This window comes from Ranitomeya variabilis, chromosome 3 (assembly GCF_051348905.1).
Source record: "Ranitomeya variabilis isolate aRanVar5 chromosome 3, aRanVar5.hap1, whole genome shotgun sequence".
Lineage (NCBI taxonomy): Eukaryota > Metazoa > Chordata > Amphibia > Anura > Dendrobatidae > Ranitomeya > Ranitomeya variabilis.
In genome coordinates, this window is record NC_135234.1 from 479,692,848 (window position 1) to 479,708,907 (window position 16,060).

General features: G+C 41.6%; 1 protein-coding gene across 2 annotated transcripts in view; it reads right to left on the bottom strand.

Annotated features, from left to right (window-relative positions):
• Positions 1–16,060, bottom strand: part of CFAP47 (cilia and flagella associated protein 47) — an 816,247-nt gene that overhangs the window by 579,863 nt on the left and 220,324 nt on the right. For both annotated transcript variants that reach the window (XM_077296700.1, XM_077296701.1), the window contains exons 30-31: positions 10,720–10,939; positions 4,949–5,161 (exon numbers count right to left, since the gene is read on the bottom strand). In XM_077296700.1, coding sequence (XP_077152815.1) covers positions 4,949–5,161; positions 10,720–10,939 — 433 coding nt within the window. The remainder of the gene's footprint in view (positions 1–4,948; positions 5,162–10,719; positions 10,940–16,060) is intronic.

The following is a 16,060-nucleotide window of genomic DNA, read 5'->3' on the forward strand; positions in this document are numbered from 1 at the left end:
CGGAAGGGAAGGAGCACTGTTTTACTTTTTCAATGCAGAATTGGCTGGAATTGAGATCGGATGCCATGTCGCGTTTGGAGAGCCCTGATGTGCCTAAACAGTGGAAACCCCCAATTCCAACTGAAACCCTATCCCAAACACACCCCTAACCCTAATCCCAACCATAACCCTAACCACACCCCTAACCCTGACACACCCCTAACCCTAATCCCAACCGTAAATGTAATCCAAACCCTAACCCTAACTTTAGCCCCAACCCTAACTTTAGCCCCAACCCAAACCCAAACTTTAGCCCCAACCCTAACTCTAACTTTAGCCCCAACGCTAACTGTAGCCCTAACCTAAACTTTAGCCCCAACCCTAACCCTAACTTTAGCCCCAGCCCTAACCCTAACTGTAGCCCTAACCCTAGCCCCACCCCTAACCCCAACCCTAACCCCAACCCTAACCTTAACCCTTGCCCTAACCCTAGCCCTAACTCTAACCCTAGCCCTAAACCTAGCCCCAACCCTAACCCTAGCCTTAACCCTAGCCCTAACCCTAGCCCCAACCCTAACCCTAACCCTAGCCCTAGCCCTAACCCTAGCCCTAACCCTAGCCCCAACCCTAACCCTAGCCCTAACCCTAGCCCTAACCCTAACCCTAGCCCTAATGGGAAAATGAAAATAAATACATTTTTTTTTTATGTTTCCCTAACTAAGGGGGTGATGAATGGGGGTTTGATTTACTTTTATAGTGGGTTTTTTAGCAGATTTTTATGATTGGCAGCTGTCACACACTAAAAGATGCTTTTTATTTAAAAAAATATTTTTTGCGTTACCACATTTTGAGACCCATAATTTTTACACATTTTGGTCCACAGAGTCATGTGAGGCCTTGTTTTTTGCGGGACGAGTTGACAATTTTATTGGTACCATTTTTGGGCATGTGACTTTTTTTATCGCTTTTTATTCCGATTTTTGTGAGGCAGAATGACCAAAAAGCAGGTATTCATGAATTTCTTTTGGGGGGGGCATTTATACCATTCCACGTTTGGTAAATTGGATAAAGCAGTTTTATTCTTCGGGTCAGTACGATTACAGCGATACCTCATTTACATATTTTTTTATGTTTTGGCGCTTTTATACGATAAAAACTATTTTATAGAAAAAATAATTATTTTTGCATTGCTTTATTCTGAGGACTATAACTTTTTTATGTCATTTTCAGCGGTACCATGGTTATTTATATCCGTCTTTTTGATTGCGTGTTATTCCACTTTTTGTTCGGCAGTATGATAATAAAGCGTTGTTTTTTGTCTCGGTTTTTTTTTTGTTTGTTTTTTACGGTGTTCACTGAAGGGGTTAACTAGTGGGCCAGTTTTATAGGTCGGGTCGTTACAGACGCGGCAATACTAAATATGTGTAATTTTATTGTTTTTTTTTTATTTAGATAAAGAAATGTATTTATTGGAACAATATTTTTTTTTTTCTTTATTTAGGAATTTTTTTTTTTCTTTTACACATTTAAAATTTTTTTTTTACTTTTTACTGTGTCCCAGGGGGCACATCACTGTATAGTGACAGATCGCTGATCTGACACTTTGCAGAGCACTGTGTCATATCAGTGATCTGGCGTGCCCTGCTCCTGGCTTACCAGCGCCTGCTCTGAGCAAGCACTTGGTAAGCCACCTTCCCGCAGGACCCGGAAGTTGTCCCGCGGCCATTTTGGATCTGGGGCCTGCAGGGAGGAGATGCTCGGTACAAGGTGAGCACATCGCCTTGTACCGATCGTCTCAGGGAAGCACGCAGGGAGCCCCCTCCCTGCGCGATGCTTCCCTATACCGCCGGAACACTGCGATCATGTTTGATCGCAGTGTGCCAGGGGTTAATGTGCCGGGAGCGGTCCGTGACCACTTCTGGCACATAGTGCCGGATGTCAGCTGCGATACTCAGCTGACACCCGGCCGCGATCGGCCGCGCTCCCCCCGTGAGCGCGGCCGATCGCATATGACGTACTATCCCGTCACTGGAAATTAAGTCCCAGGTCACCTTGTCGGGATAGTACATCATATGGGATTAAGGGGTTAATGAATAGATGATAATGGTGTGAGAATGCCATGAGTTGCAAAATGTTATCACCCAAATTTTGCAACTTTTCAAAGCTTGTCATGCCAGAATTCTAGCGTAAAAGCTTTAAAGAATTGGGCTCAATTTATGCTATTTTAGGATTTTCTGGGAGAAGAGTCTTTGATCATTGCTATATGTTGAGAAATCTTCTTGACGTATACCTCTAACGAAAAATTAACAATAGATTTTCATAAAAGTAGAAAGTCAATACTTTAGGTTGCTTTCCATCCTCTTTGCCATGTGTGTTTTAGTTATACAGTACAGACCAAACGTTTGGACACACCATCTCATTTAAAGATTTTTTTGTATTTTCATGACTATGAAAATTATACATTCACACTGAAGGCATCAAAACTATGAATTAACACATGTGGAATTATATACTTAACAAAAAAGTGTGAAACAACTGAAAATATGTCTTATATTCTAGGTTCTTCAAAGTAGCCACCTTTTGCTTTGATGACTGTTTTGCACACACTTGACATTCTCTTGATGAGCTTCAAGAGGTAGTCACCGGAAATGGTTTTCACTTCACAGGTGTGCCCTGTCAGGTTTAATAAGTGGGATTTCTTGCCTTAAAAATGGCTTGTATGCTTGTATCCCGACTTCTTTTTACGTCTCATGTTTTGGTTACCACGTTCCCGGTAGGCTCTGACTTCTGGTTTGTCCCCGACTATTCCTCTGACTTCCCCTGTGTACTGCGCTGACCTCTTTATGTATGACCTTGGCTTGTCTGACTTCTCTTTCATTACCTGTGGCACCTGTGTTGTTGTTCAGTGTTGCTGCGCTGTGTGTACAACCTCTTTTCCCTCACCAGCACCCCCTGGTGGAGGTTGTACTATACTGCACTGCAGCAGCACATTACACCATTTAGCAGAATAGTTAACTCTTATCTCTGACTAGATGGTAGCCCGATTCTAATGCATCGGGTATTCTAGAATATGTATGTAGTTTATTTATGAAGATTTTAGAATAATACATTGAATACACAGGATTCGGCTGGCCGCGACCAATTAGCCTGTCGCTGATTGTTCGCGGCCGGCCATGTAGTATATAACAGCCCATGTAGTAAGTAGCACAGCCACGTAGTATATTGCACAGCCACGCAGTATACTGCACAGCCACGTAGTATATAGCACAGCCCACGGAGTATATAGCACAGCCACATAGTATATAACACAGCCCACGGAGTATATAGCACAGCCACGTAGTATATAGCACAGCCCACAGAGTGTATAACAGCCCACACAGCATATAACACAGTCACATAGTTTATAACAGTCCACGTAGCATATAACACAGCTCATGTAGTATATAACAGTCCACGCATGCAGTATATAACACAGCCCACATAGTGTATAACACTGCCCACATAGTGTATAACACAGCCCATGTAGTGTATAACACAGGCCACATAGTATATTGCACAGCCCACGTAGTATATAGCACAGCCCACGCAGTATATTGCACAGCCCACGTAGTACATTGCACAGCCCACGTAGTACATTGCACAGCCCACGCAGTATATTGCACAGTCCATGTAGTACATTGCACAGCCCACGTAGTATATTGCACAGCCCACATAGTATATTACACAGCCCACACAGTATATAGCACAGCCCACGTAGTATATTGCACAGCCCACGCAGTATATAGCACAGCCCATGCAGTATATTGCACTGCCCAAGCAGTATATTGCACAGCCCACGTAGTATATTGCACAGCCCATGCAGTACATTGCACAGCCCACGTAGTATATTGCACAGCCCACGTAGTATATTGCACAGCCCACATAGTATATAGCAATGTGGGCATCATATCCCTGTTAAAAAAAAGAATTAAAATAAAAAATAGTTCTATACTCACCTTCTGTTGGCCCCGGATCCAGGCGAAGCGTTTACCGATGCTCCTCGCGCGCTCCGGTCTCAAGAGTGCATTGCGGTATCGCGAGATGATGATGTAGCGGTCTCGCGAGACCGCTACGTCATCATCTCATGAGACCGCAATGCATGGAGCAGTCACCAGGGCGTCACGAGGAGCGGGAAAAGCCGGTTCTGGATCCGAAGGGCCGACGGACGGTGAGTATATAAAGATTTTTTATTTTTTTTATTATTTTTAACATTAGATCTTTTTACTATTGATGCCGCATAGGCAGAATCAATAGTAAAAAGTTGGTCACACAGGGTTAATAGCAGCGGTAACGGAGATCGTTACCCGCAGCATAACGCTGTCCGTTACTGCTGCCATTAACCCTGACTGCGGGCGCTGACTGCGGGGAGTAAGGAGCAGCCATTTTGCAGCCGGACTGTGCCCGTCGCTGATTGGTCGTGGCCGTTTTGCCGCGACCAATCAGCGACTTGGATTTCCATGACAGACAGAGGCTGTGACCAATGAATAGCCGTGACAGACAGACAGAAAGACAGACAGACAGACGGAAGTGACCCTTAGACAATTATATAGTAGATGTGGTTCTTGTATTCTCATTTTAAAATGTGGCGGTTGTTAGGATGACTGACTGCTGCCACATTCATTCTCTGTGGGGCTGCTGGAAAAAGTCAAGCTCAGCGCTAGGGAATGAATGTACTGGTGGTCAAACATGCATACAGTGGCTGGACCGCCACTGATTAATTAGTTGTCACCTATCCTGTGTTTTCACTGGAGAAACCCTTTAAATTATAATTTTCATTATTTTCATTGCAATACTGTATGTTTCTTTAAAATCCTCATGGATTTTTACTTCAGTGCATTAATCTTACAGTTCATGGTTATTAACGTTGCTTTTCTATTTTTATCATGTTTTTAAATCATTTATTTAGATCTCTCAAAACGTCAAGGCTTACTTGAGGAAAGTGAGGAGTGTCGCATGCTGCCAGTGAAGCTGTAGGACTCTTTCTGTGGGATCAGAGGGCAATGACTGGCTTGCAGTAATTCCAGGCAGCATCTGTCCGCTCAGGTAGAACAGCATGTCATAAATGGTTTTTGTCTGCTTGCCAAGATTTATTGTTTTCATTGCTCTTCCTTCAGACTTTGACAACTTGACTTTGCATACACCACTGAAAATGTTAGAAATACATAAAAAATGAAAATACACTTTTCACTTCTGAAGAATTATTAATACTGTAGAGAGTAATAGAAAAAAAATGTTATCTTGTTCATGCAAAAGCCTAAAATCTTCAGGTAGAAATTATAATAAACACTAATAGAAATGAATACAAAGGAACCAATTTATGAAGAGTGGCATTGTACAGGGTGGGACATTTATATGGATACACCTGGGTGGGCCATGTATATGGATACACCTAAATAAAATGGGAATGGTTGGTGATATCAACTTCCTGTTTGTGGCACATTAGTATATGGGAAGGGGAAAACTTTTCAAGATGGGTGTGACCATGGTGGCCAATTTGAAGTTGGCCATTTTTGAATGCAACTTTATAAATGACCCACCCAGGTGTATCCATATAAATGTCCCACCATGTACATGTCAGTGTTAATGAAGGGACAAGTGGGGTAAGATGAGTCTAATTAATTATTAATTCATTTTCTTGCATCTCGCCAGAAATGTTATTCCCATCAATATTAAAGTGGAATAACTTTTGATGAATTCAATAGGTTCCCCATCACCCATGCGCCACACACTTAGGTGGAGCTAGCCACGAGTGGCATAAAAACGCCAAAAGTCACAACATTTTTGCGTAACTTAGCATTGTTCAAAAATATTAGCAACTTTTCAAAGTGTTTTACTCCTGAAAACTGATGTAAGCACTTTGATAAATCGGCCCCAAAAAGACTAAATTCACAAATCCGTATAACTGCCTTTATAGCATGGAAGCAAAGAATCTATTTTACCATTGTATAAGTGGTAAATCTCTTGCACAATCTTGTGTAGGTCACGTCTATTAAGCGAAAAGTACATAAAATCAAACCAGATCGTTTGCTTCACAATGGGTATGTATATCAAGGAAAATGCCTCAAATATCTACAGTAACTTGCGTCACAAAAATTGGAGCATAATGTGTCCTAAATGTATTATCTGGAAGAGACAAGGCCAAGGGGATTCATAGAATGTGGTAAATGCATACTGAGCACGCTCAGATTGGTGTACATATATGCCCCAGTCATGGGGAAGATGTAGAAATATACTAAGGTTCTACTTACATTTAGTTTCATACTTATTTTAAAGGAATTTACTACAAATATTCCCCCTTCACATACCTCAAATGGGAACCTTGGGTGAATGCCAATGTATGAGCATTCAGTAGCATTCCTTAAAGGGGCTTTCTCATCATGTGTTTTCCACTGCCTTCCAGCAACCTAAGGGGCACGGCTAGCCTGATGATTGAAAATTCAAGATGACAGCATTGTTCTGTCTATGCTCTAGGATCCCGGCTAGCTTCAAGTGGTAAAGAAAAGTGCCAGTAAGCGCTATGCTCCTTGTCTAGAAAACGGCCCCCTCTGATAGACTGCAGCTATGGCTGCTAACCAAGGCAACTAACAGTAAACTAAAAGAGCAGTAAAGAATTAAATATCCTTCTATTTAGAACAGAGATAATCTTAATCTAATATATAAAGCTGAATGTGTGTGTGTGTGTGTGTATGTCCGGGATTGGCATCTGCACCGTAGCAGCTACAGCCACATAATTTTGCACAGTCACACGTCTGGACCCCGAGAGCGTCATAGGCTATATTGTGAGACGAAATTTTAACCCCGCACATTCCAATTCACCAAACAATTTTGCCCCTATCTACATAATGGGGAAAAAGTGAAAGGAAAAGTGTTGGAGGCAAATTGACAGCTCCCAGATGTGAACAAGGGGGACTTAAAGAATGAGAGCGATGGCGCCAAAGAGTATATACCGTACAGTTGCTAAGGTGGGGCCCCGACATGGGATACTCACCACACACGGGGACATGAACACACACACAAAATGCACCACACACTACCACGTGCTTGAACACATATCACCCTCAGCACACATTTCACCACACATACACCAACCTCGCCACATAAAAGTCAAAACACAAAAGCCGCCACTCAAAACTCGCCACGCGCAAAACTCGCCACATGCAAAACTAGGCTCACGCAAAACTCGCCACACGTGCAAAACTCACCTCATGGAAAACTCACCACACGCAAAACTTGCACACGCAGAAAAATTGCCATGCAAAAGGTGCCTCACACAAAACTTGCACATACTCAAAATGCACCACACATAAAGCTCGCCACGCGCAAAACTCGCCACACGCAAAACTCGCCATGCGCAAAACGTGCTGCACACAACTTGCTACACTAACCTGTCACATGCAACTCGACACACAAAAAGTTGCTACGCGCATGTCGCCACACAAAACTCATCTCACAAAAGTCGCTACATGCATGTCGCCACACGCAACTCAACACACACAACTTGACACATGAAACTCGCCCTAAAACACACACAAGTCTGGTATTATCCTTCAAAAATAAAAATCTGATTAATAAGCAGACAAACTACAAGAGCAACAAAAGTACCATATAGGAAATCCGGCAGCTGTCAGTCACATGACCTGTCTATTATGTATATGTGTGAGCTAATATATACTGCCAGGGGGGAGAGCTTCCTGTTGGTTGGGGATTTATCAGGCTGCCAATTTAGCTTACAAATACTGAGGTAAAAATACTGACCAAATAACGTGTGTACGTGGTCTAACACAGGAGGAGATGACACACAGATATTTACTATATACAGGAGGAGTTGACACACAGGTATATACTATATACAGGGGAGATGACACACACATATATACTATATACAGGGGAGATAACACACAGGTATATACTATATACAGGGGAGATGACACACAGATATATACTATATGCAGGAGAGATGACACACAGGTATATACTATTCAGAGGAGGAGATGACACACACATATACTATATTCAGGAGGAGATGACACACAGATATATACTATATACAGGAGGAGATGACACACAGGTATATACTATACACAGGAGGAGATGACAAACACATATATACTATATACAGGAGGAAATGACACACAGATATATACTATATACAGGGGAGATGACACAGGTATATACTATATACAGGGGAGATGACACACAGATATATACTATATGCAGGAGAGATGACACACAGGTATATACTATATACAGGAGGAGATGACACACAGGTATAGACTATATACAGGAGGAGATGACACACACATATACTATATACAGGAGGAGATAACATACAGTTATATACTATATACAGGAGGAGATGACACACACATATATACTATATACAGGGGAGATGACACACAGGTATATACTATATACAGGAGGAGATGGCACACTGGTATATACTATATACAGGGGAGATGACATACAGGTACATATTATATACAGGGGAGATGACACACAGGTATATATTATATACAAGGGAGATGACACACAGGTATATACTATATACAGGAGGAGATGACACACAGGTATATACTATATACAGGAGGAGATGACACACAGGTATATACTATATACAGGAGGAGATGACACACACATATATACTATATACAGGGGAGATGACACACAGGTATATACTATATACAGGAGGAGATGACACACTGGTATATACTATATACAGGGGAGATGACATACAGGTACATACTATATACAGGGGAGATGACACACAGGTATATACTATATACAGGGGAGATGACACACAGGTATATACTATATACAGGGGAGATGACACACAGGTATATACTATATACAGGGGAGATGATACACAGGTATACACTATATACAAGAGGGAATGACACAGGTATATACTATATACAGGAGGAGATGACATGCAGGTACATACTATATACAGGAGGAGATGACATACAGGTACATACTATATACAGGGGAGATGACACACAGATATATACTATATACAGGAGGAGATGACACAGGTATATACTATATACAGGAGCAGATGACACACAGGTATATACTATATACAGGAGGAGATGACTTACAGGTATATACTATATACCTGGAGGAGATAACACATGTATATACTATATACAGGAGGAGATGACATACAGGACTATACTATATAAAAGAGGAGATGACACATAGGTATATAGAGGAGTAGATGACATACAGCAGGTATATACTATATACAGGGGATATGACATACAGGTATATACTATATACAGGAGATGACATACAGGTATATACTATATATAGGAGGAGATGACATACAGGTATATAGTATATACAGAAGAGATGACATACAGGTATATAGTATATACAGAAGAGATGACATACAGGTATATACTATATACAGGAGGAGATGACATACAGCAGGTACAGTATATACTATTTACAGGGGAGATGACATACAGGTATATACTATATACAGGAGATGACATACAGGTGTATACTATATATAAGAGAGATGACAAACATGTATATACTGAGGGGAAAATGAGAGGTGTGAGGTGAAAATGAGGGGTGTGAGTGCAAAATGAGGAGTGAGGGAAAATAGTGGAGTGATCGGAAAATGACACATGTGAGGTCGAAATGACAAGTGTTAGGGGGGAATGAGAGGAGTGAGGGGGAAAATAAGGGGAGTTAGGGGGAAAATGAGAGGTGTAATGGAGAAAATGAGAGATGAGAGGGGGAAAATGAGAGGCGTGATGGGAAAATAAGAGAAGTGAGGTGCTATAACTAACCACAGATATTTACTATGCCCAGGCAATGCCGGGCTCGTCAACTAGTAAGAAATAAATTGTAAAGTTCTTTGTTTTTACAAGCACTTTGCTATTTTACCGATTTAAGAAGTTGAGACAACCATTGACCTCCATTGAAAAAAATATATTCATACCCCACTGGCCTTTTTTGCATAAAGCAGGATAGCATAGCAGGCATGCTCATACTGGCCCAGTATAAAAATGTACACTTTTCTGTCATACACTGGGAGCACAATACCCATTGTATGTTTTGGGTGTGTGCAGGAGCTAGACTGAACAGGAAGTAAGATCAAAGCAAGACCAGACCTCTTCAAGCCTAGCTGGTTGCCCTACAGATACAATGTACATTTTCTTACATTTCATATAATTTGTGCCATTTTCATTTAGCCCTAAAGGTATAGTACTATCCAAGTTGATACAAAATGTAGCTATTTCAGGCATTAGTAGGTTGTATGTATTGTATGCAGGGGTGGACATAACATTGGAGCAACCTGTGCAGTTGCTTAGAGGCCAAAAAGATATGGGAGTTCACTTCCATCTTGAAAGCAGGTGGAATTGGGTATTATAATGAGCTATTGGACTGCAAAGGGCCCATATATTACTCTTGTTCAGGGGCCCTCTTCTGTCTGTGTACACTTGTGTGTCTGGCTATGTTCCGTAAACTGTGCAATTTACATAGTGACAGAAAGTGAAATCCATCAAATAGATATTACATTCTCAAATAGGGAATTATCCACTGGGACAGTCAGATAAAATCCCTGGCTCTAATGATCTGCATACTCCCTCATACATCATTCTCAATATCATAAGACATAGGTGTATAATGCACAGGATGGATACGGGTGCATAAGAGGTTCTAGAGGTTTCTTCAGTTTTACCCTACCTCCATAGAGATTGTGGAACAGTAATCGGATTGCAGCCACTAGCCCATCCAAACAGGCTAAACCAAGTCTGAACTGTGGTTAGAACCTTCTGAAAGAACATCCATTCTTCAGAGTCTTCTTCAGGGAAAAACGACAGCTCTAACTTGTCCTTTATTATTTCGTATTGATTCTCCTCGTCTCGCATTTGAGTTTTGTCATTAGCCGGGACGTTGTCATCTTCTGATATAAATAAAGGAATATATTTTACATTACTACATGATAAGCTTAACCACAAAACGTTTTAATATCCGAATATTGAAACTCATCTTTGTTTCCAAACTGATGCATTTTATTCCATAAAGTTTAGGAAAGAATAAATGTTCTGCTCTCGGAGATAATGTTATTAACGGCATTAATCTAAGTGAGAAGCAGTTTCCCGCTATTATGTGCGGCTTTCACAGTTGACTAAGGCAATGGATGAAAACAAAAACAAGAAAGTTTATTTTACAGTTTGGTTTTCATTAAGCACTTGGTGATTGAATGTTTCGCTTTGCACAAATTAACAAATAAATTAGATTGCGGTTGTTTTTGTTCCTTAATAGCAAAGTAGTAAATATGCAGTACATGAATTGTAGATAAATCGTGTGCTGGAAGAAAACTTCTTGAGTTCTATGACATCTACTGGTAACACAGAGCCATAATGTCCAATACTCTGTTCCATCATACTTTATTGCCTTCAATATACGGAGCACATTAGCACTGTTGTATACAGTAGGAGCACACTGAAATTGGCACAAGACCTACATCTAGCTGGTCCACCTGACGGTACAGTACACATACATTTTAAGTACTTCCTAACTATAGATAGGACAGCACGGTGGCGCAGTGGTTAGCACTGCAGCGCTGGAGTCCTGGGTTCAAACCCCACCAAGGGTAACATCTGCAAAGAGTTTGTATGTTCTCTCCATGTTTGCGTGGGTTTCCTCCAGGTTCTCCGGTTTCCTCACACATTCCAAAAACATGCTGATAGGGAATTTAGATTGTGAGCCCCATCAGGGACAGCGATGATAATGTGTGCAAACTGTAAAGCGCTGCGGAATATGTTAGCGCTATATAAAAATAAAGATTATTATAGATACAAATTCGTACAAAAGGGGTTTTTCCATCTCATAAAGTTAAAGGGGTTGTCCGGACATCTAACAGTGGTCATCAATGTCAGCCCACTGGATGGTCTGAAACCTGGCAACCCCATCAATAAGCTGTTATGAGCTCATCTGAATGGAAAAATTGAACATTTGTTCAAGAGTCTAGTAGTCTAGGAGTAGATGTCCTGTTCTTGGTAGCAGCCGCTACACATTAAACAGGGCTATGCTGTTAATATTTACAGTGTTGTGCAAGAAATAAGAATGTTTTAAAAAATGAAAGTTTTTTTATCAATTAACAAGATGCAAAATGAATGAAAAAAGAGAAATCTAAATCAAATCTCATCTTCACGTAATCCCAGACTCATTGATGTTGAGATCAGATCTTTGTGAAGGACATATCATCACTTTCAAAACTCATTGGTTTTCTTGATACAGAATGAATTTGGAACCAATTTGACACGTCCCTGATGGTATTGCATGATGGATAGTTATCTGACTGTAGTTCTCAGCCTTAAAGGCATCATGAAATGGGAAAAGTTGAGGACCGTAGATGCAGTGGACAGCCAAGGAAACTTAGTGCAGCAGATGAAAGACACATCATGGCAGTAGGTGCTATAGACTGATGAGTCAAAATTCAAAATACGAAACATTTGGCTGTAACAGAAGGCAGTTTGTTTGAGAAAGGGCTGGAGAGCGGTATAATAATGAGCATCTGTAGGAATGTGTGAAGTATGGTGAAGGTTTCTTGTAAGATTTGGGCTGCAATTCAGCAAAATGAGTTGGGTTTTGATCAGTACAAATTAATAGAGGCAGATACTTATCTATCAAATCTATCAACCAGTACCATGAGGAAGGTGTGTGATTGTCTCAAAATTTTTTCTGCAGCAGGACGATGACCATAAACATACATACAATGTCATTAAGAACTATCTTCTGTGTAACGAAGAACAAGGAGACCTGAAAGTGATTATATGCCCCCTTCCCCTCCATATAGCACTGTTCTCAGCATCATTGAGACTGTCCGGGATTACACAAAGAGACAGAAGGATTTGAACAAGCATACATCCACAGAAGATCTGTGGTTAGTTCTCCAAGATGGTTGCAACAACCTCTCAGTGGAGTTCTATCAAAAAATGTGTTTAAGTAACTAGAAGAATTGATGCTTTCAAGGCAAAGGGTCGTCACACCAAATGTTGACTTAGCTGAAATTTTGTTTGTGATCATTCACTTTGTATTCATTTTGTTAATTGATCAAAATAAACTATTAACACTTCTATTTTTCAAAGCATTCTAAAGGTACCGTCACACTAAGCGACGCTGCAGCGATACAGACAACGATGCCGATCGCTGCAGCGTCGCTGTTTGGTCGCTGGAGAGCTGTCACACAGACCGCTCCCCAGCGACCAACAATGCCGAGGTCCCTGAGTAACCAGGGTAAACATCGGGTTGCTAAGCGCAGGGCCGCTTGGTTACCAGTGTAAAATGTAAAAAAAACAAACACTACATACTCACCTTCGCGTCCCCCGCCGTCCGCTTCCCTGCACTGACTACGGAGGACAGAGCATGAACTTCAATCCAATATTGCGGCCAGCATGCAGCCAGCGGGTAAGGAAAGGGTGAATCAAACACACGAAAAAAAACCCGCCCATATGACCGAAAACCGGTCCCGCCAAATTCAGGTGACAGGTTCCCTTTAAAGGGAACCTGTCACCCCGGTCAACCTGTTGGGGTTGTGAGACATACACCATCGCTATGGGTAAGGAATTCCTGGTTACTTTATACTATTTGTACTAACGTGCCATATATATGGAGATCATTTAACACGTGTTTAATTTTGTGCACTAGACCTTTTAGTAATTGATCTTTATGCCCCCCATTATACTTTGAATTACGTAGAGATATATATGAGGCAGTGACTCAAGAGAGTTCAACATAAAACATCTTTATTTCCAAAAACTCACAAAGTAAGGTAAACGTTGTCCTCCGGATCACAGCCAGGGCAACCAAACAGTCGGTATCAAAAGCTGTTGCTGTGGGTGACTGCAGCGACGTATCCCTCTTGGGTGTGTCAGAAGCTTTGATTTCCTTGGCTCTGTGTTAACCTTGCACAGGCCTGTATTGCATAGAGCCTCCTGCTCTGCAGCTTGCAAACAAAACACTGACACACCCAAAGCTCAACACAAAGTTTAAATGTGAATCGTGGACATGGGCTACTCCCAAAACCCGCAAATCTCCTCAAAAGTAAAAGCCCATGTCGGTTTTTCCTAAATATCTGACTCATGCTCTCTTTTATTCTGCCTTGTAACCACAGTTGTAGCTGTGATTACAATGCAGTCGAGCGGGTTCATTATAGATCTATGCGCATCGTAGGGTATACATAACGGTCCTAGAGTATGACTCCCCTCACTGCATCACAGCATATATTTGAGCCTTCACTGTCAACCTTGGTTACTTGTTGTTATTATGTAGCATATGTATGTGAGTATGTGGGTTCTTTCTTAATAGTCATTTAATCACTGAGGGTATGACAGAACACTAGAAATAAATATGAAATACGTACACTCATAAGTATATGACTATGCGACAAGGGTGGAATATTGCTTTAATAATGCTAATTATAAAATCATTATCAGTCTGTTGGATGAGATATTTCCTCTAGGATCCGGGGAAGGTACTGTAAAATCTTGACAACCACACTTAATCTTTAGGATTGCTCTGTGCAATATGTTTGGAAATAGCAGAAGAACTGTAAAGCAAATTGGAGAATAACACTGCTTTCCCAAATGAGTAGTCAGCCCTCAAATAAAATCAACCGCAGCCCCCAAAAAAGTATCACACGTATAAACTAAAGCTCTTTCCGATAATCCACAGCTGTGTATTTCACTATTGGAATTGAAATCTATTTCAGTAATTATGCCTTAACATTTTATCATGTAGTATAATAGAGTTTTCTTTTCTCAGTATATATAACCTTTTATCCCTCCAACCCACCCATAACCATATCCTCCCATATCATACTAAAAAGGGTCCAAAAGCCTAACAGCAAGGAGCGCATTGTAAACAGCACTGCATTGTAGTACTGGCCCCTATCCCCAGACAAAGAAATAAAGGAATTCTTGAACAGAGGATGCCATTCAAGTCATAATGAGATACAGGAACAGTGAAAGCAGCTCTGTAATGTAAGAGCAAGCTTCCCGATAGAAAACCCCACTTGGGGCTGTCGGGTGTCAGACCCCATTGATCTAAAAATTGATGACCTGCTATCATGAGAAAAGATCATCAATTTTACATGCTAGGACAATTCCTTTGAATAAATAGTGGCTGCTGTCATTTTTTTTAAAGGGAATCTGTCTGCAGGTTGTTGCTATTTAATCTGAGAGCAGCATAATATAGGATACAAGAACCTGATTACAGAGATGTATCACTTGTTAGGCTGCGGTTAAGGTACCTTCACACGAAACGACATCGCTAGCGATCCGTGACGTTGCAGCGTCCTGGCTAGCGATATCGTTTCGTTTGACACGCAGCAGCGATCAGGATCCTGCTGTGATGTCGCTGGTCGCTGAATAAAGTCCAGAACTTTATTTGGTCGTCCGATCGCCGTGTATCGTTGTGTTTGAAAGCAAAAGCAACGATACCAGCGATATTTTACACTGGTAACCAGAGTAAACATCGGGTTACCAAGCGCAGGGCCGCGCTTAGTAACTCGATGTTTACCCTGGTTACCAGCGTAAAAGTAAAAAAAACAAACACTGCATGCTCACCTGCGCGTCCCCCAGCGTCTGCTTCCTGACACTGACTGAGCGCCGGCCCTAAAGTGAAAGTGAAAGCACATCGGTGACGTCACCGCTGTGCTGTTAGGGCCGGAGCTCAGTCAGTGTCAGGAAGCAGACGCTGGGGGACGCGCAGGTGAGCATGTACTGTTTGTTTTTTTTACTTTTACGCTGGTAACCAGGGTAAACATCGGGTTACTAAGCGCGGCCCTGCGCTTAGTAACCCGATGTTTACCCTGGTTACCCGGGGACCTCGGCATCGTTGGTCGCTGGAGAGCGGTCTGTGTGACAGCTCCCCAGCGATCAAACAGCGACGCTGCAGCGATCGGCATCGTTGTCGCTATCGCTGCAGCGTCGCTTCGTGTGAAGGTACCTTTAGTAGTTTCCACACAATCAGTGTTTTAGCAGCAGGAGATTAAAACTACAGGACTACATCTCATGTG